The sequence below is a fragment of the Triticum urartu genome, chromosome 7A, assembly GCF_056163025.1.
Source record: "Triticum urartu cultivar PI428250 chromosome 7A, HENAU_Tu73, whole genome shotgun sequence".
Lineage (NCBI taxonomy): Eukaryota > Viridiplantae > Streptophyta > Magnoliopsida > Poales > Poaceae > Triticum > Triticum urartu.
In genome coordinates, this window is record NC_141879.1 from 103,253,498 (window position 1) to 103,274,550 (window position 21,053).

Sequence of the window (21,053 nt, forward strand, 5' to 3'; positions counted from 1 at the left end):
CAACCACATTCACTTTAAATAGGGCACCACGTAATTCCGATAAGATGACACAGTATGAACTATGGTTTAGAGAAACCTAAGCTGCCATTTCTTAAAAGTTTGGGGCTGCGACGCTTATGTGAAAAAGTTTCAGGCTGATAAGCTCGAACCCAAAGCGGATAAATGCATCTTCATAGGACACCCAAAACAGTTGGGTATACCTCCTGTCTCATATTCGAAAGCAATAAGGGATTGTTTCTAGAATTGGGTTCTTTCTCGAGGAAAAGTTTCTCTCGAAAGAATTGAGTGGGAGGATGGTGGAGACTTGATGAGGTTATTGAACCGTCTCTTCAACTAGTGTATAGCAGGGCACAAAGAGTTGTTCCTGTGGCACCTACACCAATTGAAGTGGAAGCTTATGATAGTGATCATGAAACTTCAGATCAAGTCACTACCAAACCTCGTGGGATGATAAGGATGCGTACTACTACAGAGTGGTACGTAATCCTGTCTTGGAAGTCATGTTGCTAGACAACAATGAACCTACGAGCTATGAAGAAGCGATGGTGGGCCCGGATTCTGATAAATGGCTTGAGGCCATAAAACCCGAGAGAGGATCCATGTATGAAAACAAAGTGTAGACTTTGGCAGAACAGCTCGATGGTCGTAAGGCTATTGAGTGTAGATGGATTTTAAAAGGAAGACGGACAATGATGGTAAATGTCACCATTAAGAAAGCTCGACTTGTCGTTAAGATGTTTTTCGACAAGTTCAAGGAGTTGACTATGATGAGACTTTCTCACTCGTAGCGATGCTAAGAGTCTGTTGGAATTATATTAGCGATTACTGCATTATTTATGAAATCTTGCAGATAGGATGTCAAAAACATTGTTTCCTCGACGATTTTCTTGAGGAAAGGTTGTATGTGATACAACCGGAAGGTTTTGTCAATCCTGAAAGATGCTAATAAGTATGCAAAGCTCCAGCAATCCTTCTAAGGACTAGAGTAAGCATCTCGGAGTTGGAATGTACGCTTTGATGATGATCAAAGATTTTGGGTTTATACAAAGTTTATGAGAAACTTGTATTTCCAAAGAAGTGAGTGGGAGCACTATAGAATTTCTGATGAGTATATGTTGTTGACATATTGTTGATCAGAAATGACGTAGAATTTTTGGAAAGAATATAGGGTTATTTGGAAAGTGTTTTTCAATGGAAAGCCTGGATTAAGCTACTTGAACATTGAGCATCAAGATCTATAAGGATAGATCAAAACGCTTAATGGTACTTTCAAATGAGCACATACCTTGACATGATCTTGAAGGTGTTCAAGATGGATCAGTCAAAGAAGGAGTTCTTTCCTGAGTTGTAAGGTATGAAGTTAAGACTTAAAGCTCGACCATGGCAGAATAGAGAGAAAGGATGAAGGTCGTCCCCTATGCTTAAGACATAGGCTCTACAGTATGCTATGCTGTGTACCGCACCTGAAATGTGCCTTGCCATGAGTCAGTCAAGGGGTACAAGAGTGATCTAAGAATGGATCACAGGACAGCGGTCAAAGTTATCCTTAGTAACTAGTGGACTAAGGAATTTTCTCGGTTATGGAGGTGATAAAGAGTTCGACGTAAAGAGTTACGTCGATGCAAGCTTAACACCTATCCGGATAGCTCTGAGTAGAGATACCAGATACGTATAATGGAGCAACAATTTAGAATAGCTCCAAGTAGAACAGTTATTTGGAATAGCTCCAAATAGAACGTGGTAGCTACATCTAGGAGATGACATAGAGATTTGTAAAGCACACACGGATCTGAAAGGTTCAGACCCGTTGACTATAACCTCTCTCACAAGCATAACATGATCAAACCCAGAACTCATCGAGTGTTAATCACATGGTAAATGTGAACTAGATTATTGACTCTAGTAAACTCTTTGGGTGTTAGTCACATGGGGATGTGACCTGTGAGTGTTAATCACATGGCGATGTGAACTAGATTATTGACTCTAGTGCAAGTGGGAGACTGTTGGAAATATGCCCTAGAGGCAATAATAAATAAGTTATTATTATATTTCCTTGTTCATGATAATCGTTTATTATCCATGCTAGAATTGTATTGATAGGAAACTCAGATACATGTGTGGATACATAGACAACACCATGTCCCTAGTAAGCCTCTAGTTGACTAGCTCGTTGATCAACAGATGGTTACGGTTTCCTGACCATGGACATTGGATGTCGTTGATAATGGGATCACATCATTAGGAGAATGATGTGATGGACAAGACCCAATCCTAAGCCTAGCACAAGATCATGTAGTTCGTATGCTAAAGCTTTTCTAATGTCAAGTATCATTTCCTTAGACCATGAGATTGTGCAACTCTCGGATACCGTAGGAGTGCTTTGGGTGTACCAAACGTCACAACGTAACTGGGTGACTATAAAGGTGCACTACGGGTATCTCCGAAAGTGTCTGTTGGGTTGGCACGAATCGAGATTGGGATTTGTCACTCCGTGTAAACGGAGAGGTATCTCTGGGCCCACTCGGTAGGACATCATCATAATGTGCACAATGTGATCAAGGAGTTGATCACGGGATGATGTGTTACGGAACGAGTAAAGAGACTTGCCGGTAACGAGATTGAACAAGGTATTGGGATGCCGACGATCGAATCTCGGGCAAGTATCGTACCGCTAGACAAAGGGAATTGTATACGGGATTGATTAAGTCCTTGACATCGTGGTTCATCCGATGAGATCATCGTGGAACATGTGGGAGCCAACATGGGTATCCAGATCCCGCTGTTGGTTATTGACCGGAGAACGTCTCGGTCATGTCTGCATGTCTCCCGAACCCGTAGGGTCTACACACTTAAGGTTCGATGACGCTAGGGTTATAAAGGAAGTTTGTATGTGGTTACCGAATGTTGTTCGGAGTCCCGGATGAGATCCCGGACGTCACGAGAAGTTCCGGAATGGTCCGGAGGTAAATATTTATATATAGGAAGTCCTATTTCGGCCATCGGGACAAGTTTCGGGGTCATCGGTATTGTACCGGGACCACCGGAAGGGTCCCGGGGGTCCACCGGGTGGGGCCACCTATCCCGGAGGGCCCCATGGGCTGAAGTGGGAAGGGATCCAGCCCAAAGTGGGCTGGGGCGCCACTTTCCCCTAGGGCCCATGCGCCTAGGGTGGGGAAACCCTAAAAGGAAGAGTCCTAGGAGGGGAAGGCACCTCCTAGGTGCCTTGGGGGGGAGGGCATCCTCCCTTGGCCGCCACCCCAAGTCCCATCTAGGGCTGCCGCCCCTCTAGGGGTGGGAACCCTAGAGGGGGCGCCCCCTCCTCCCTCTCCCCTATATATAGTGAGGCCTAGGGCTGCCCATAACACGTGATCTGATCTCTGCCTGTTGGTGCAGCCCTCCCTCTCTTTCTCCTCATATCTCGCGGTGCTTGGCGAAGCCCTGCAGGATTGCCACGCTCCTCCATCACCACCACGCCGTTGTGCTGCTGCTGGATGGAGTCTTCCTCAACCTCCCCCTCTCTCCTTGCTGGATCAAGGCATGGGAGACGTCACCGGGTTGTACGTGTGTTGAACGCGGAGGTGCGGTGCGTTCGGCACTTGGTCATCGGTGATTTGAATCACGACGAGTACGACTCCATCAACCCCGTTCTCTTGAACGCTTCCGCATAGCGATCTACAAGGGTATGTAGATCCACTCCTCCCTCGTTGCTAGATGACTCCATAGATTGATCTTGGTGACACGTAGGAAAATTTTGAATTATTGCTACGTTCCCCAACACGGGGCTAGGCCGGAGTACAGATCGGATGCGAGGACGATGTTGCGTGGCTGAATGCAGTAAAAGGTGGTGGGGATGCGATGGTGGCCGGAACCCGGATGAGCCATGATCTGGGAGGGAATGTAGATCCAGGTCACCGGGAGCGATGCAGGAGGGACACCGGCATACCCAAGGAGCTGTAAGGGGACGCAACTCCCAAATCGTACCGAAGAGGAAAAAGCGTCGCGATGGACGGCCAACCAAGGTACCGGTTAAAAATAACAATTCCTCCATCTGGAATTACTTGTCGCCAATTATTGAGACGTATTTTTAGTCCTTCATACATTCATTTCTATCTATTTCAATGACAGGTAATTCAAGGCGTAGGGAGTATATATAATATTTGAGGGACAAAGATTTATTCCTCCTATTTTCGTGTGTCACCCCTCCTCGCAGCACACATACACCTCTCTCTCTCTCTCTCTCTCTCTGGTGGGAGAGAGCCTTGAGCTGCGCCGCGAGGAAGAAGTTGTGATCGTTGCCTGTGCGCGCGCAGCTCAACCGGTGCGCCATGGCCTTGTCCCCAACTCCTCCTCTTCCAATGGCAATTCGGATGCGGCGGTGGAGGAAATACTCCGACCAAAGCACCTCCCCGCTCCGACGAAGCATCGTCCGAGATGTGAAATCATGAATAAAAAGATTGCTCGCGTAGTTTTGTGGGGAATAGCTTTGAGGAAGAAGAAGATGCTTTGAGATTGGTCATGACACGTGGCTTCATCCTGGTTGGGTCTCACATGATGGAAGGAAAGACCCTGTCGTATAAGATTTTTTTTCCATGGGAAGCTAGATGTGTGGTGGCACCAGTGTGCGCGGTGCTAGCTCGTTTGCCCACCAGTGGCTTGTTAGGCCGATATGATAACCAAGCTTCATTCCGAGATTGGCGAAGAAGGTGAGCGGTGTTATCGATGGCAATGAACTACAAGCCGTGCCACGAGAGGAGTCTAGATTCGATCTCTCCACCTTCTGCAGTTCTTTTCTGATAAATTATTTGTTCAATTTCATGCATGATTTTAGTTTGATTTTGGTGAGGTTCACCAATCTGGACAATAGTATTTGTTTGATCTGGAGAAGTCCATGTCCAGAACATACAAAAGCACCACTGCAACGACGGGTCTTTTTTTTAGGGTGCAACGACGGGTCTCCAACGTACAGTTTGGTTGTACTTTTGTTGTTTTGGGATATTTCTGAAATTTCATTTTGGTTCTACAAATTCAGTCCGAGTTCATGGTGAAATGTCTCTCGAATGTCATTGAAGTAGTTCTGAAAATACACTGAGACAACTTGTATTCTAACTCTGGAGGCAATTTGGACGACGGATTATTGCACATCATGTGTAAAGGAGGTTTTGGGTAGTACTGCAGTTAATAACTCTAAAGACATGAGCATGGTTAAAAAATCAACAAGTTTTCCAATATTTTGGTAATTTCCGCGTGTACCGAAATATTTGTAACTCAAAATTCTGGGTCATATTCACTAACTTCAAACAAAATTCAAATTTGGTCAACATCCATAAAAATTGAGAAAATTTCGATGGATCGAATTCTGAAATAATTTTCCGACACTTCGGTGAAGACCGAATTTGTTCTGTTGCCGAAATATTAAACATTGGACCTGAGAGAGAAACTCAGAAAGTCCCATACTTGTCGACGTGACGGCAACATGTACAAAAAGTATTCAGTGAGCAAAAAATAACTAGTCACACACGCCGGGCGGTGCAGGTCCATGACACCCAAACTCGGCTGGCAATGGCAAGTACTGTAGTCGGTTAGACGAGCAGTATCTTCAGCCGCTTGGCCGACCTGGTGAAGTCCCTGCAAGAGATCGATCGATTCGATAATGTTGTTAGTGGCGACGCCAACGACTTTGTGTTGCTCAACCGGATTCGATGCATAGACGGGGAAAAGAAACCACGACTTACTGCCACGGCGCGTCTCCAACTAGCATCCAGTCCCCATCCGCGTCCTCATAGGTGACCGCGTATGGGGCGCGACCACGGCGGCAGCCATGCCGGTCCGGCTCCTCCCGTACATCAGAATCACCTTGGTGAGAAGTGGAGGAGGGGAACATGAGGCGGAGCGTGTGGTGGAGCTCGTCGTAGGAGGCGTGGCGGGACAGGTCCACCTTCCTCCCGATGGCCACCCCTTCCATCTTCACCTTCACGTGGCCGTTGCTGCGCGGGCGGTGCGCGCTCTTCACCGGCGGCCACCCCATCAGCCTCTTCTTCCTGCACGACTTGCAGGCAACCCTGCGGTCAGTTCCACGAAAGCGAAGAGCACGTACACCATCGATGAAGAACTCACTTGTTGCTCATTTCCCAGCCGCGGGCGTCGCCGCTGCCGTGGTCACCGTCGTCGTCGTCGTCACGCAGGAAGAGTGGCAGCGTGGCCTTGTTGATCCCGAACGCCTCCTTCGTCCCCCTCTTGCCGCACGAGCCCGCGTGGTCCGGCGGTGCAAGCCCCAGCTCCAGCTCCAGCTCCATGGCGCAGGGCCGCAGTTGGCTGTCTCCTTGGACAGGACAGTGGTCAAGCTAGCTACTCCGGCAACACAGCGGCATCGATGAGCGGCCTATATATACACGCACGAGCGCGGAGCACCGGGGCCGACGACGCACATGCGGGTGTGGAGACTAGAGGGAGATACTGTAATAGATGGCCGCGAACGATGCTCGGTGATAGTGGAGGTCGATCTGGAGAGGGTGAACTCGCGGCGGCGGGGGACATGGTGTCGGGGCCCAAGGGGGCCAAGCTGCAAGCAGCGGGCGGGCTGTCTGCCTGCTGCCGCGGCGCTCTCTTGCGTGAGCCTCGCTAGCTAGTACGTGGATCGATCGATAGCGAGCCATGCGTGTCTCTACGTCGATCGGTGTGTCTTGGATAGTCACTTTGTTGTGCACGCGCGCCCGGGCTCACGAGTCACGACACGGTCCAGGTCCAGGAATCGCTGCTGCATTCTTCTTCTTTTTTTATGCATGCATGCAGACGCCTTGTGTGATTCGATGGTTATGGCTTATGGGCTAGTGATTAGAGTTCTTGGATCAGCATGCATGTCGATCGGTGTTGATCGCCGTGTCATGCATGTGGAAACATCACTTCCTGCAATACTCGGTCGCGCCGGGGTGTGCATGCGCGCGTGGGTGTTTTTGTGCGTGTGAGTTGTTAATTGACCCTTGATGATGGGGGCTCCTCGTCCTCCGGTCCGGACGTTCCCCACATGGGCGCAACGTATGCCCCCAAGTCAAGGGCCGGAGACAAACCAGCCACCGCCACTCGTCCATGCTTCGCCCACTCCAGTCAGTCACAGTACATGTGACTGTCTCCGACCCATTACGTGCAGCATCGATCTGCATTGACCATGGACACCGTGCATGCTTGCCCACTCCTCTGCCGGCTCTCTCCTACTGTAGCAGTAGAAAACTGGAGCGTGTCTATCACGCGAAAATGCCGAACGGCGGACGAGCACTATAAGGACTTTATCCAGTCCGTCTGTTTTACACATTGGCCAGCTTCATCACAGTATTTGCGGGAGCTGTCCCTCCCTAGACGATTCCCGCCCACGTATTCTGGTTGCCAGCGATGGCGTTGTAGCGACATAATCCAGCTCTGTGTTGATGTACCAGGTACACTCGAGCATGCGCATGCAGCAAAAAGCATATTAGCGTACAGAATACGTGAGCCACTCCATTACCCCCGTCACTGTTATGGTTCTGACTGTACAGATAATGCTTCATTAACAGCATATTAGCGTGCGATGGACCAAATTCAATCAAAGAGCACCGGCTGTGGATTGTCACCGACCCTACGTTGATGTATAATCAAAGGAGTTCGCGGTTGGAAAATGACAATATCCCGCGAACTATCGTACTTAATCATAAATATGACACCGTTTTGGACTTGTTTTCCCACCATGATCTTGTGCCTCAGTAATTAAACACGTAATTTGTTTTTACCAGCTAGACCGTGTAGTTTGTTGGTTAAGTACGTCGATGTCCAGATTCGCGATGGGCCGGATGGAACAGCTGCCATCACACTGTTTTCGTCACGTCTCGACGTGCAAAAAGTTGGCTGAGGGCCCACCACACATCAATTCTATCCAGGGGGTCTAGTCATTTCACGCAATTACTGCATCTGCCGCCGAGTTCATCTTCTCCAACCATCCTCCTCCCACCCACCCACGCACCAGAGAGGGAGGAAGAACGAGGCCGCGAGCTAGGAGGTAGAACTCCATGGTCGAGCACAGGAGCTGACATCCACCACAAGAACTTATGCTTTGCCCTCTCACGGACCTGCTCCTCTCCAATCCAAGGCAGCCGATCCAAAGGTATGAACAGCATCAGTCTCACGCCATTAGTAGTGATTTAGCTGTTCTTCATCAATCTGAATAGTGTTCGCGCAAATAGGTAATGGCTTTTGTCGGGATGGATCCCGTTTTCGCCGCCGCTGAATCCGCTAGAGTGGCAAACCAAGATCCAGCGAGCGAGGTTTCGCCAGATGAGTTGGACAGCGATGACGATTGTTCTGGTGGTGATGGTGGATCCAGCGGTCCACCAGGAACACCAGCAATTACGTCTAGATTATCTTTGCTCAAGCTAGGTTATGTTATTTGCAAGTTTTCAGATTTCAAGAAACAACTAGTCAGAGAAATAGGATTCGACGGGTTGCTTCAGATCAAGTCATGGCAAAAGATAAATCTTAAGTACAGCGCTTACCTCATGGATAGAGTAGATGTTGACAACAGCGTGGTCAACCTAGAAGGCCAGGGCATGCTTGAGCTTACAGACGAGTCGGTTCACTCTGTTTTTGCAATACCACGCGGTGAGCTAGCAATTGGTCCAGAAGGTGTCGAACCGTCTGAAGCTTGCATTGAGTATACACGTTTCGCAGCTAGCATCAATGACAAAGGTACACACAGCTTGAAGGCAGCAGAGGCATACCTAATGCGGGACATCACCGCCAACTCTAGAAAAATTGACATGGATTGTTTCAAAATTGCATTTGTCATCTTTGTAATTGGCCATGTTCTTGCTCCATCAGCCAAACATGATTACCGTAACAATAGATTTCTGGGCTGCCTTGAGTGATGTTGGCAAAATCTGAAGATGAAACTGGTGTGGCTACATTTTGAAACATCTGTTCAATGCTGTAAGGAAATTCAACTCAGATGTCATTAAACGAAATCCAACAATTCACATTGTCGGCTGCCATCTGTTCCTACGGGTACAAATCTAGCGCACAGCAAAGCCTCTGTCATTAAGCTGGTTTTTAATTTTTTTTGCCCAATCTAACAATGCTAGATGCATATGTTTTCAGGTGTTTGTGCTTGACAGCCTCGAGCTTGGCCAGCTGAACAAACCACGCGGAATCTACCCAAGGATAGCGCTTTTTGAGCACGAGTCGATGAAGAAGATGATTGATATCACATCCGTAAACATGGGTGGAGGAGAAATATCATTTCACGGGGCATCGGTTAGTCCACGAAAAATACATGATCGGAAGACATACTCATTTTTCGTGAGCAAGCCGTAATTGTTTTTTATTTATGTTGACCAGGTCAAGGCTGAACAAAACGTCAGCAAAGGTATTGTATGTGCATCAACCGAGCTCGCAAATGAAAACATTCCGAGGCAGTCTAATACGACGGAACGAGTCCAGATGCCATCGGTGCCTATTTTAAGAGCTACTTACAATAAAATTGGTCCACAAGATTTTTCAAACCACATACGTACAAACTATCCAACAATAGTAAGTACACACATCGATCTTGATTTTTGTCAAGCATGTTGAATCATTTACCGTATACACTAATCACGACGCTGCATTTTTGTGAACAGTCTGGTGAGAAGCTCGGGATACTTCTCCGTGAGCACAATGCTCGAGGACTGGCAAACATTTCAGAGATGAGGCAGTCTTTCCAGTCATCAATGTTCACATTTGCAGACAAGCTCATCAACTGCATCGCTGAGAATTGTTCTTGTTGCAAGGCCAACGGACATAAACAATGCATCCTGAAGAGTGAAAATCAAAACAATTGCACCAACTTGGCCAACATCCCTATGCAAGAAAAAATAGACAATTCGTTTGTTATCCCTGTTTCTGACAAGGTTTCTCCCAGGATGGCTGGACAACTCGAAAACGACGGTTTGTTTCGAAAAAATGCATTTAGTTTACATACAATGCCTAGTTCAACTGACACCCTTTAAAAGTAACGGTTTTAAGAATCATTTCTGACGCAGGTAGCTCGTCGGCCAATAGTTCCATTGCAAGGAAGAGGGGAGTTGTGTTCAGCCCGGCCATCCAGACGGAATCATCAAAGAAGGTGTGTCTTCGGCTTGACGACCCACTCCAAGCAGTTGCCCATTCAGCAGTAGATACTGTCAACAACTCATCTCTGTAATCTTGTGGACAGAGGTTGCCAGTACGATTTATTCATTCTTTGATGACCTGACTGCTAGCATAGTCACGTACTATGTCGAGTAACGTCCGAGCTCTGGATATGTTACATTCGGATCTACAAACGACACCGTGCCAGCCAAAATTCGGATAACAAAATGCAACATCGCCTGCGACCCATGGTCAATTGGTTCAGTTTCGCTGCCGCCTGCAGTCCCAGTCCTTAGAGCCATAAAAGATTGGTTGGCTGTGTCATCCACGTTCGTCCTTGAAAGGTATTTTCATAAAGATCCACTCAACATTTTCAATTTAGTATATTGCACAGCTTTTCCTCACACCATATATGCGTTCAGGAAATGGATTATGCATCCAAAACCAAGACGCATACTGCTCGACGGCATTGAAATCCAACAACAACTATCAGGAAAATAACAGCTTAGTCATGAGATGTGTGATGTTATTTTTAGGAGGCTTTCACAGCTAGACAAGACCTATTCGAAGGACACTTTGACTATGTTTTGGAGGAAGTTTTTCGAGCCTGATTTTGCCGTGAGCTCCTGCCAATAAATCAGTCATAATACATAGTTTCTTTCGGCATTATATCTTTTTTGTTTTTTAAGTCTGTTTCTTGTGTTTTGCATACCGCAGTTTTATCCAATGCCGATCCATTGACCATCCAGTCGATCCGTGCAACATTTACAGAAGAAAACGAGATTTTCAGCCCAGCCTCTAGTCGGATGGTGAACCCAAAAAAATAAATATCTAAACTAAACTATATTTTAACATAACTCATTGATGACTTCTTACTATCTGTTTTCTGTGGCAGTGGCATATACCTGCACTCCTACCGGACGGATGGGCCGTCTACGCATTCGACATGGCCAGGCGAAGGATTTTAGTGCTAGACCCGGCTGTCGGCCCATTTGGGTTTAGCAATCGAAGGATCAACATGCACACATATGTGTCCGACCTGCTTCACACTGCACTCTTCAGATGCATCCAATCCTTATATGATTCTTGGCACTGCAGTTCCGGAGAATGGACCCGTGCATTTCCTATGATCATGTTACAGAACATTGAAAAGTAAGTTCTGAAGACCACTTTGCATCATTGTTAGCTGCTCACCCAAATTAAATTATGTGATGGCAAACAAACTTTCCCACAGGGAAGACTATGGCATGTGTGCTTCGTTCTTCGCCAGGAATTATGATGGTGACAAACTCCAGATCCCACTAACTAAAGTAAGCTATCTTTAGTGTTTTAGCAACAAAACTCTTTGCATCTTATCCACGTCGTACTAATTGTTATTACGGATGCATAACAGGCGAACCTGGAGATTCACATGAACCTGATGCTCTATGAGGTTATGCGCTTGCAAGGCAATGAATCTCCAGTACCTTCCGATGCACTTGAAGCTATTAAGGGATCATTCGTAGCGCTGTACCGCTTTGATATTGGTATGTTGATGCTAATTGGCTTAGACGCTAGATGGATGAACCCTCAGATATGGACATTTTTCATGCAAGACTAAATGTTTTTAAGGACACTGTTTTGCTCATGCAAACACTAGCAGTTGATGTTTTGCTAGGTGCACTGCTGCTGCAAACAAATATTATGTAACACACTTTTTATCAATTTGGTTCTTCCCAATTATTTCCATGCTAGTCCATTTTCACTATGATGTGCCCGGTCATCAGTTCTTTGGATGATCCGAACAAGCCTTTTTGTTCTCCTTTCCCGCGCCGACACTTTTCAAACCTGTCTTTTGAGAACAACAACTATCTTTCATGATCTGAAGCATCAGGATTGATAGCGATAACCGGTTCTGGTACACAATAATGTGGTGACTAATACAATTGGATACAGTACACAGCTCCTACAGATGCATACAGGCACAAACTAACAATAACTCATGCATTACTAAAGGATACATTTATGCTAGCCTAGACTATTTTACCAAACAATGATCAGCATGTAGATTGCAAGAGCCATGGCAAACACCCACACAGAATTCTTAACGTAGTTCTTGCCCAGAACGCAGGCATTGTCACCAGACTGGCTAGCAACATCACCACGAGCCACACCAGCCACCATCATCTTAGCACGGCTGTCCATGGCCGACTCCATAGCATCTTGTTTCTGCTGCCCTCGTAGCATCTTGCAGAGCAGCGTTCCTCCTCTCAAGTAACCACACTTTGTCCCTAAGATCGATAACCAGCTGTTTGAGGAAAGGATCTGCGATCGGATTGTCGTGCCACTCGTAGAACTCACAACCTCCCTCTAACCAAGTGAAAGATCACGGAGGAAGAGTTAGAACAATTATTATTTCAGAAGCAACTAACAAGAGGCAGGAAGCAACAACATCGTACTTCAAATTGCACTTACCCTCGAGTGGTAATATGTCTTGTATCTTCTACCTGGGTTCTCGTCACTCCATGAGATCCACATGGCTGCTTTTGGCTTTGATGTCTACTACACAACCTTCTTTTTGTAGACGTTGTTGAGCCTCCAAGTGCAGAGGTTTGTAGGACAGTGGCAAATTTCCCTCAAGTGGATGACCTAAGGTTTATCAATCCGTAGGAGGCGTAGGATAAAGATAGTCTCTCTCAAGCAACCCTGCAACCAAATAACAAAGAGTTTGTTGTGTCCCTAACACACCGAATACAATGATAAATTGTATAGGTACACTAGTTCGGTGAAGAGATGGTGATACAAGTGCAATATGGATAGTAGATAATAGTTTTTGTAATCTGTATTGCAATGTGTTGAAACAAGGCCTAGGGTTCATACTTTCGCTAGTGTAAATTTCCTCAACAATACTAACATAATTGAATCACATAACTATGCCTCAACATGCAACAAAGAGTCACTCCAAAGTCACTAATAGCGGAGAACGAACGAAGAGATTATGGTAGGGTACGAAACCACCTCAAAGTTATTTTTTCCAATCATTCCGGTGGGCTATTCCTATAAGTGTCACAAACATCCCTAGAGTTCGTACTAGAATAACACCTTAAGACACAAATCAACCAAAACCCTAATGTCACCTAGATACTCCAATGTCACCTCAAGTATCCATGGGTATGATTATACGATATGCATCACACAATCTCAGATTCATCTATTCAACCAACACATAGAATCTCATAGAGTGCCCCAAAGTTTCTACCGAAGAATCACGACGAAAACGTGTGCCAACCCCTATGCATAGGTTCATGGGCGGAACCCGCAAGTTGGTCACCTTAACATACATCAAGTGGCACGTGGTATCCCATTGTCACCACAGATATCCACGGCAAGACATACGTCAAGTGTTCTCAAATCTTTAAAGACTCAATCCGATAAGATTACTTCAAAGGGGAAACTCAATTCACTACAAGAGAGAAGAGGGGGAGGAGAAACATAAGATCCAACTATAATAGCAAAGCTCGCGATACATCAACATCGTGCCAAATCAAGAACACGAGAGAGAGAGAGAGAGAGATCAAACACATAGCTACTGGTCCATACCCTCAGCCCCGAGGGAGAACTACTCCCTCCTCGTCATGTAGGGCACCGGGATGATGAAGATGGCCACCGGTGAGGGTTCCCCCCTCCGACAGGGTGCCGGAACAGGGTCCCGATTGACTTTTGGTGGCTACGGAGGCTTCTGGCGGCGGAACTCCCGATCTATCTTGCGTTTTGGAAGTTTTAGGTCACGTAGGTATATATGAGTGCAAGAGGCACGTCAGAGGAGCCACGAGGGCCCCACGAGACAGGGGGGCGCGCCCTAGGGGGGGCGGCCCCCACCCTCGTGAGCACCTCGTTCCTTCCTTGATGTGGGGTCCAAGTCCATCAGGTGTGTTTCCTTCCAAAAATAACTTCTCCAGTTGATTTCGTTCCGTTTCGACTCCGTCTGATATTCCTTTTCTTCACAACACTGAAATAGGTATAAAACAACAAATCTGGGCTGGGCCTCCGGTTAATAGGTTAGTCCCAAAAGTAATATAAAAGTGGATAATAAAGCCCAATAATGCCCAAAACTGTAGATAATATAGCATGGAGCAATCAAAAATTATAGATACGTTGGAGACGTATCAAGCATCCCCAAGCTTAATTCCTGCTCGTCCTCGAGTAGGTAAATGATAAAAAGATAATTTTTGATGTGGAATGCTAGTTGGCATAATTTCAATGTAATTCTTCTTAATTGTGATATGAATATTCAGATCCGAAAGATTGAAGACAAAAGTTCATATTAACATAAAAGTAATAATACTTCAAGCATACTAACTTAAGCAATTATGTCTCTTCAAAATAACATGGCCAAAGAAAGTTATCCCTACAAAATCATATAGTCTGGCTATGCTCCATCTTCACCACACAACATATTTAAATCATGCACAACCCCGATGACAAGCCAAGCAATTGTTCCATACTTTTGATATTCTCAAACTTTTTCAATCTTCACGCAATACATGAGCGTGAGCCATGGGCATAGCACTATAGGTGGAATAGAATGGTGGTTGTGGAGAGGACAAAAAGGGAGAAGATAGTCTCACATCGACTAGGCGTATCAACGGGCTATGGAGATGCCCATCAATATATATCAATGTGAGTGAGTAGGGATTGCCATGCAACGGATGCACTAGAGCTATAAGTATATGAAAGCTCAACAAAAGAAACTAGTGGGTGTGCATCCAACTTGCTTGCTCACGAAGACCTAGGGCATTTTGAGGAAGCCCATCATTGGAATATACAAGCCAAGTTCTATAATGAAAGATTCACACTAGTATATGAAAGTGACAACATATGAGACTCTCTATATGAAGAACATGGTGCTACTTTGAAGCACAATATATGAGACTCACTATATCATGGTGCTACTTTGAAGCACAAGTGTGGAAAAAATATAGTAGCATTGCCCCTTTTTATTTTTTTTATATTTTTTTATTTGACCTTTCTTTTTTTATTTGGCCTTTCCTTTTTTTATTTGGCCTTTTCTTTTTTATTTGTCCTTTCTTTTTTTATTTGGCCTTTCTCTTTTTTTTAATTGGGACAATGCTCTATTGAATGATGATCATCACACTTCTATTTATTTACAACTCAATGATACAACTCGATACTAGAACAAAATATGACTCTATATGGATGCCTCCGGCGGTGTACCGGGATATGCAATGAATCAAGAGTGACAAGTATGAAGAAATTATGAATGGTGGCTTTGCCACAAATACTATGTCAACTACATGATCATGCTAAGCAATATGACAATGATGAATGTGTCATGATGAACTAGATGGTGGAAAGTTGCATGGCAATATATCTCGGAATAGCTATGGAAATGCCATAATAGGTAGGTATGGTGGTTGTTTTGAGGAAGGTATATGGTAGGTGTATGATACCGGCGAAAGGTGCGCGGTATTAGAGAGGCTAGCAAAGGTGGAAGGGTGAGAGTGCGTATAATCCATGTACTCAACATTTGTCATAAAGAACTCACATACTTATTGCAAAAATCTACAAGTTACCAAAGCAAAGTATTACGCGCATGCTCCTAGGGGGATAGATTGGTAGGAAAAGACCATCGCTCGTCCCCGAATGCCACTCATAAGGAAGACAATCAATCAATAAATAAATCATGCTCCGACTTCACATAACGGTTCACCATACGTGCATGCTACGGGAATCACAAACTTCAACACAAGTATTTCTCAAATTCATAACCACTCAACTAGCATGACCCTAATATCATCATGTCCATATCTAAAAACAATTATCAAGTATCAAACTTCTCTTAGCATTCAACACACTCATAAGAGAATTTTATTATTCTTGAATACCTAGCATATTAGGATTTTAAACAAATTACCATGCTATTTAAGACTCTCAAAATAATCTAAGTGAAGCATGAGAGTTCATCTATTTCTATAAAATAAAACCACCACCGTGCTCTAAAAGGATATAAGTGAAGCACTAGAGCAATTGACAAACTACTCCGAAATATATAAGTCAAGATCAATGAGTAGTCGAATAATTATGCAACTATATGAAGACTCTCTAACATTTAATAATTTCAGATCTTGGTACTCTATTCAAACAGCAAGCAAAGCAAAATAAAATGACATTCTAAGAATAGCAAACATCATGTGAAGAAGCAAAAACTTAGGATCAACCGATACTAACCGATAGTTGCTGAAGAAGAAAGGTGGGATGCCAACCGGGGCATCCCCAAGCTTAGATGCTTGAGATTTCTTGAAATATTATCTTGGGGTGCCTTGGGAATCCCCAAGCTTGAGCTTTTGTATCTCCTTAATTCCTCTCATATCACGGTCTCCCTAAATCTCAAAAGCTTCATCCACACAAAACTCAATAAGGACTCGTGAGATAAGTTAGTATAAACCATTGCAAAAACCTTATTATACTCTACTGTAGAAAATCACTAAAATTATTATTCAACATTGCATACTAAATTCCTCTGCATATTTAATAGTCCTATCCTCAAATAGAATCATTAAGAAGCAACCATATGCAAACAATGCAAACATAACAGCAATCTGCCTAAACAGGATAGTCTGTAAAGAATGCTGCAACATCCATACTTCCCTAGCTCCAAAAATTATGAAATAAAATTCCCACTGTAGTAAATTTATCAGATCTTAATATTCAAAAGGTTTCAACATTTTATCACATTCTGACTTTTCTAGGGAATTATTGCAACAGCGGTAAACTTTCTGTTTTCAAACAGCAACATATATACTTGTAACATAGGCATAGTAAAGGCTATCACTTCCACTATTGTTGAAATAAAAGATGCAAAACATTATTCTAAATAATAGCAAGCAAATCCTAAAAAAATAAATTGATGCTCCAAGCAAAACACATATCATGTGGCGAATAAAAATATAGCTCCAAGTAGAGTTACCGATGAACGAAGACGAAAGAGGGGATGCCTTCCGGGGCATCCCCAAGCTTAGGCTCTTGGTTGTCCTTGAATATTACCTTGGGGTGCCTTGGGCATCCCCAAGCTTAGGCTCTTGCCACTCCTTATTCCATAGTCCATCGAATCTTTACCCAAAACTTGAAAACTTCACAACACAAAACTTAATAGAAAACTCGTAAGCTCCGTTAGTATAAGAAAATAAATCACCACTTCAAGGTACTGTAATGAACTCATTATTTATTTATATTGGTGTTAAACCTAATGTATTCCAACTTCTCTATCGTTTATAAACTATTTTACTAGCCATAGATTCATCAAAATAAGTAAACAACACATGAAAAACAGAATCTGTCAAAAACAGAATAGTTTGTAGTAATTTGAATCAAACTATACTTATGAAGCACATAAAATTCTCAAATAAATTTCTGGACCTGAGTAATTTATCTATTAATCATCTGCAAAAATAATTAACTAAATAGCACTCTCCAAATAAAAATGGCAGCAATTCTCGTGAGCGCTAAAGTTTCTTTTTTTGACAGCATGATCAACAAGACTTTCCCCAAGTCTTCCCAAAGGTTCTACTTGGCATAAACATTAATTAAAAGCATAAAACCACATCTAAACAGAGGCTAGATGAATTATTTATTACTAAACAGGAACAAAAAGCAAGGAACTAAAATAAAATTGGGTTGCCTCCCAACAAGCGCTATCGTTTAACGCCCCTAGCTAGGCATGCTGATTTCAATGATGCTCACATAAAGGATAAAAATGTAACATAAAGAGAGCATCATGAAGAATATGACTAGCACATTTAAGCCTAACCCTCTTCCTATGCATAGGGATTTTGTGAGCAAACAACTTATGGGAGCAATAATCAACTAGCATAGGAGGGCAAAACAAGCATAACTTCAAAATTTTAAGCACATAGAGAGGAAACTTGATATTATTGCAATTCCTACAAGCATATGTTCCTCCCTCATAATAATTTTCAGTAGAATCATGAATGAATTCAACAATATAACCAGCACCTAAAGCATTCTTTTCATGATCTATAAGCATAGCAATTTTATTACTCTCCACACAAGCAAAATTCTTCTCATGAATAATAGTGGGAGCAAACTCAACAAAATAATTATCATGTGAGGCATAACCCAATTGAAAACTAAAATCATGATGAAAAGTGTCATGGATATCATTATTCTTTATAGCATACAAGTCATCACAATAATAATCATAGATAGCAACTTTGTTCTCATAATCAATTGGAACCTCTTTCGGAATAGTGGATTCATCACAAAATAAAGTCATGACCTCTCCAAATCCACTTTCATCAATATAATCATCATAAATAGGAGGCATGCTTTCATCATAATAAATTTTCTCATCAAAACTTGGGGGACAAAAAATATCATCTTCATCAAACATAGCTTCCCCAAGCTTGTGGCTTTGCATATCATTAGCATCATGGATATTCAAGGAATTCATACTAACAACATTGCAATCATGCTCATCATTCAAAGATTTAGTGCCAAACATTTTATAGATTTTTTCTTCAAGCACTTGAGCATAATTATCCTTTCCATCATACTCACGAAAGATATTAAAAAGGTGAAGCGTATGAGACAAACTCAATTCCATTTTTTTATAGTTTTCTTTTATAAACTAAACTAGTGATAAAACAAGAAACTAAAAGACTCGATTGCAAGATCTAAAGATATACCTTCAAGCACTCACCTCCCCGGCAACGGCGCCAGAAAAGAGCTTGATGTCTACTACACAACCTTCTTCTTGTAGACGTTGTTGGGCCTCCAAGTGCAGAGGTTTGTAGGACAGTAGCAAATTTCCCTCAAGTGGATGACCTAAGGTTTATCAATCCGTAGGAGGCGTAGGATGAAGATGGTCTCTCTCAAGCAACCCTGCAACCAAATAACAAAGAGTCTCTTGTGTCCCCAATACACCCAATACAATGGTAAATTGTATAGGTGCACTAGTTCGGCGAAGAGATGGTGATACAAGTGCAATATGGATAGTAGATAATAGTTTTTGTAATCTGAAATAATAAAAACAGCAAGGTAGCAAGTGATAAAAGTGAGCGTAAACGGTATTGCAATGTGTTGAAACAAGGCCTAGGGTTCATACTTTTGCTAGTGTAAGTTCCCTCAACAATACTAACATAATTGGATCACATAACTATCCCTCAACATACAACAAAGAGTCACTCTAAAGTCACTAATAGCGGAGAATGAACGAAGAGATTATGGTAGGGTACGAAACCACCTCAAAGTTATTCTTTCCAATCAATCCGGTGGGCTATTCCTATAAGTGTCACAAACAGCCCTAGAGTTCGTACTAGAATAACACCTTAAGACACAAATCAACCAAAACCCTAATGTCACCTAGATACTCCAATGTCACCTCAAGTATCCGTGGGTATGATTATACGATATGCATCACGCAATCTCAGATTTCATCTATTCAACCAACACATAGAACCTCATAGAGTGCCCCAAAGTTTCTACCGAAGAATCATGACGAAAACGTGTGCCAACCCCTATGCATAGGTTCATGGGCGGAACCCGAAAGTTGGTCACCTTAACATACATCAAGTGGCACGTGGTATCCCATTGTCACCACAGATATCCACTACAAGACATACATCAAGTGTTCTCAAATCTTTAAAGACTCAATCCGATAAGATTACTTCAAAGGGGAAACTCAATTCATTACAAGAGAGAAGAGGGGGAGGAGAAACATAAGATCCAACTATAATAGCAAAGCTCGCAATACATCAAGATCGTGCCAAATCAAGAACACGAGAGAGAGAGAGAGATCAAACACATAGCTACTGGTCCATACCCTCAACCCCGAGGGAGAACTACTTCCTCCTCGTCATGGAGAGCACCGGGATGATGAAGATGGCCACCGGTGAGGGTTCCCCCCTCCGGCAGGGTGCCGGAACAGGGTCCCGATTGACTTTTGGTGGCTACGGAGGCTTCTGGCGGCGGAACTCCCGATCTATCTTGCGTTCTGGAAGTTTTAGGTCACGTAGGTATATATGGGTGCAGGAGGCATGTCAGGGGAGCCACGAGGGCCCCACGAGACAGGGGGCGCGCCCTAGGGGGGCGCCCCCACCCTCGTGAGCACCTCATTCCTTCCTTAACGTGGGGTCCAAGTCCATCAGGTGTGTTTCCTTCCAAAAATAACTTCTCCAGTTGATTTCGTTCCGTTTCGACTCCGTCTAATATTCCTTTTCTTCAAAACACTGAAATAGGCATAAAACAACAAATCTGGGCTGGGCCTCCGGTTAATAGGTTAGTCCCGAAAGTAATATAAAAGTGGATAATAAAGCCCAATAATGCCCAAAACAGTAGATAATATAGCATGAAGCAATCAAAAATTATAGATACGTTGGAGACGTATCAGGCTTCTCACGACAATCACATGGTGTGAATGGCTCGTAGTCCAGCGCCCCCTCTATGTACCTAATGGGAGACCTCACTGGTCTAGAAAACCCTCTACGAGCCCTGGAGGAAGAGGAAGCAGAAGAGGTCGACATTGCTTGTATGTCTAGAGCTTGCTGGTTGCCGACACCACCCACCCTTCTACCCTTCTCCCCCTTCTTATACATTTTCAACCCAGGGCGCATCAATGAGGGAGTGTACCGTTGCACCAACAGTTACTTTCAAGTTCAAAAAGCAAAGAGATGTTGGACAAAAGGAGCCATCACATCGAACACACGATGGATGGCACTGCATTAATAGCATACACCAGTTTCACCAATTGTCTTTCTTCGAACTAACCATGGTCCATTACTGTTACGCCCTAACCAAAAGACATGCATGAGCATTGCCCACGTCCCCGCGAAATAATGCCAAAGTACGCTCCGCGAACTACGTCAACAACCTAGAGAACTACGTGTGCACCTCCAAGGCGTTGTATT

The 21,053-nt window shown here is 43.9% G+C and overlaps 3 protein-coding genes across 4 annotated transcripts; 2 read left to right on the forward strand and 1 right to left on the reverse strand.

Annotated features, from left to right (window-relative positions):
- Positions 1–5,286: 5,286 nt before the first annotated feature.
- Positions 5,287–6,404, reverse strand: LOC125529802 (auxin-responsive protein IAA20-like). The gene is made up of 3 exons (XM_048694216.2): positions 6,115–6,404; positions 5,733–6,038; positions 5,287–5,625 (listed from the first exon to the last, which is right to left on the reverse strand). Exons 1-3 carry the CDS (start codon positions 6,291–6,293, stop codon positions 5,580–5,582), a joined length of 531 nt encoding a protein of 176 aa, XP_048550173.2. The 5' UTR covers positions 6,294–6,404; the 3' UTR covers positions 5,287–5,579.
- A 1,498-nt stretch (positions 6,405–7,902) lies between these two features.
- LOC125548424 (uncharacterized) lies at positions 7,903–10,937 on the forward strand. Of its 2 annotated transcripts, XM_087536597.1 has the most exons (8): positions 7,903–8,128; positions 8,208–9,024; positions 9,118–9,273; positions 9,358–9,549; positions 9,639–9,945; positions 10,041–10,472; positions 10,551–10,746; positions 10,846–10,937. In XM_087536597.1, exons 3-6 carry the CDS (start codon positions 9,205–9,207, stop codon positions 10,199–10,201), a joined length of 729 nt encoding a protein of 242 aa, XP_087392723.1. In that variant the 5' UTR covers positions 7,903–8,128; positions 8,208–9,024; positions 9,118–9,204; the 3' UTR covers positions 10,202–10,472; positions 10,551–10,746; positions 10,846–10,937. The 2 variants fall into 2 exon arrangements, with proteins under 2 accessions (XP_087392723.1, XP_087392724.1); XM_087536598.1 differs by lacking the exon at positions 8,208–9,024.
- LOC147958299 (uncharacterized) lies at positions 10,779–11,850 on the forward strand (the record flags this gene model as incomplete). Its single annotated transcript, XM_087532031.1, has 4 exons — positions 10,779–10,937; positions 11,024–11,280; positions 11,363–11,438; positions 11,522–11,850. Coding segments are annotated over 4 exons (699 nt in total), but the record flags the coding sequence as incomplete, so codon positions are not given.
- Positions 11,851–21,053: the final 9,203 nt, after the last annotated feature.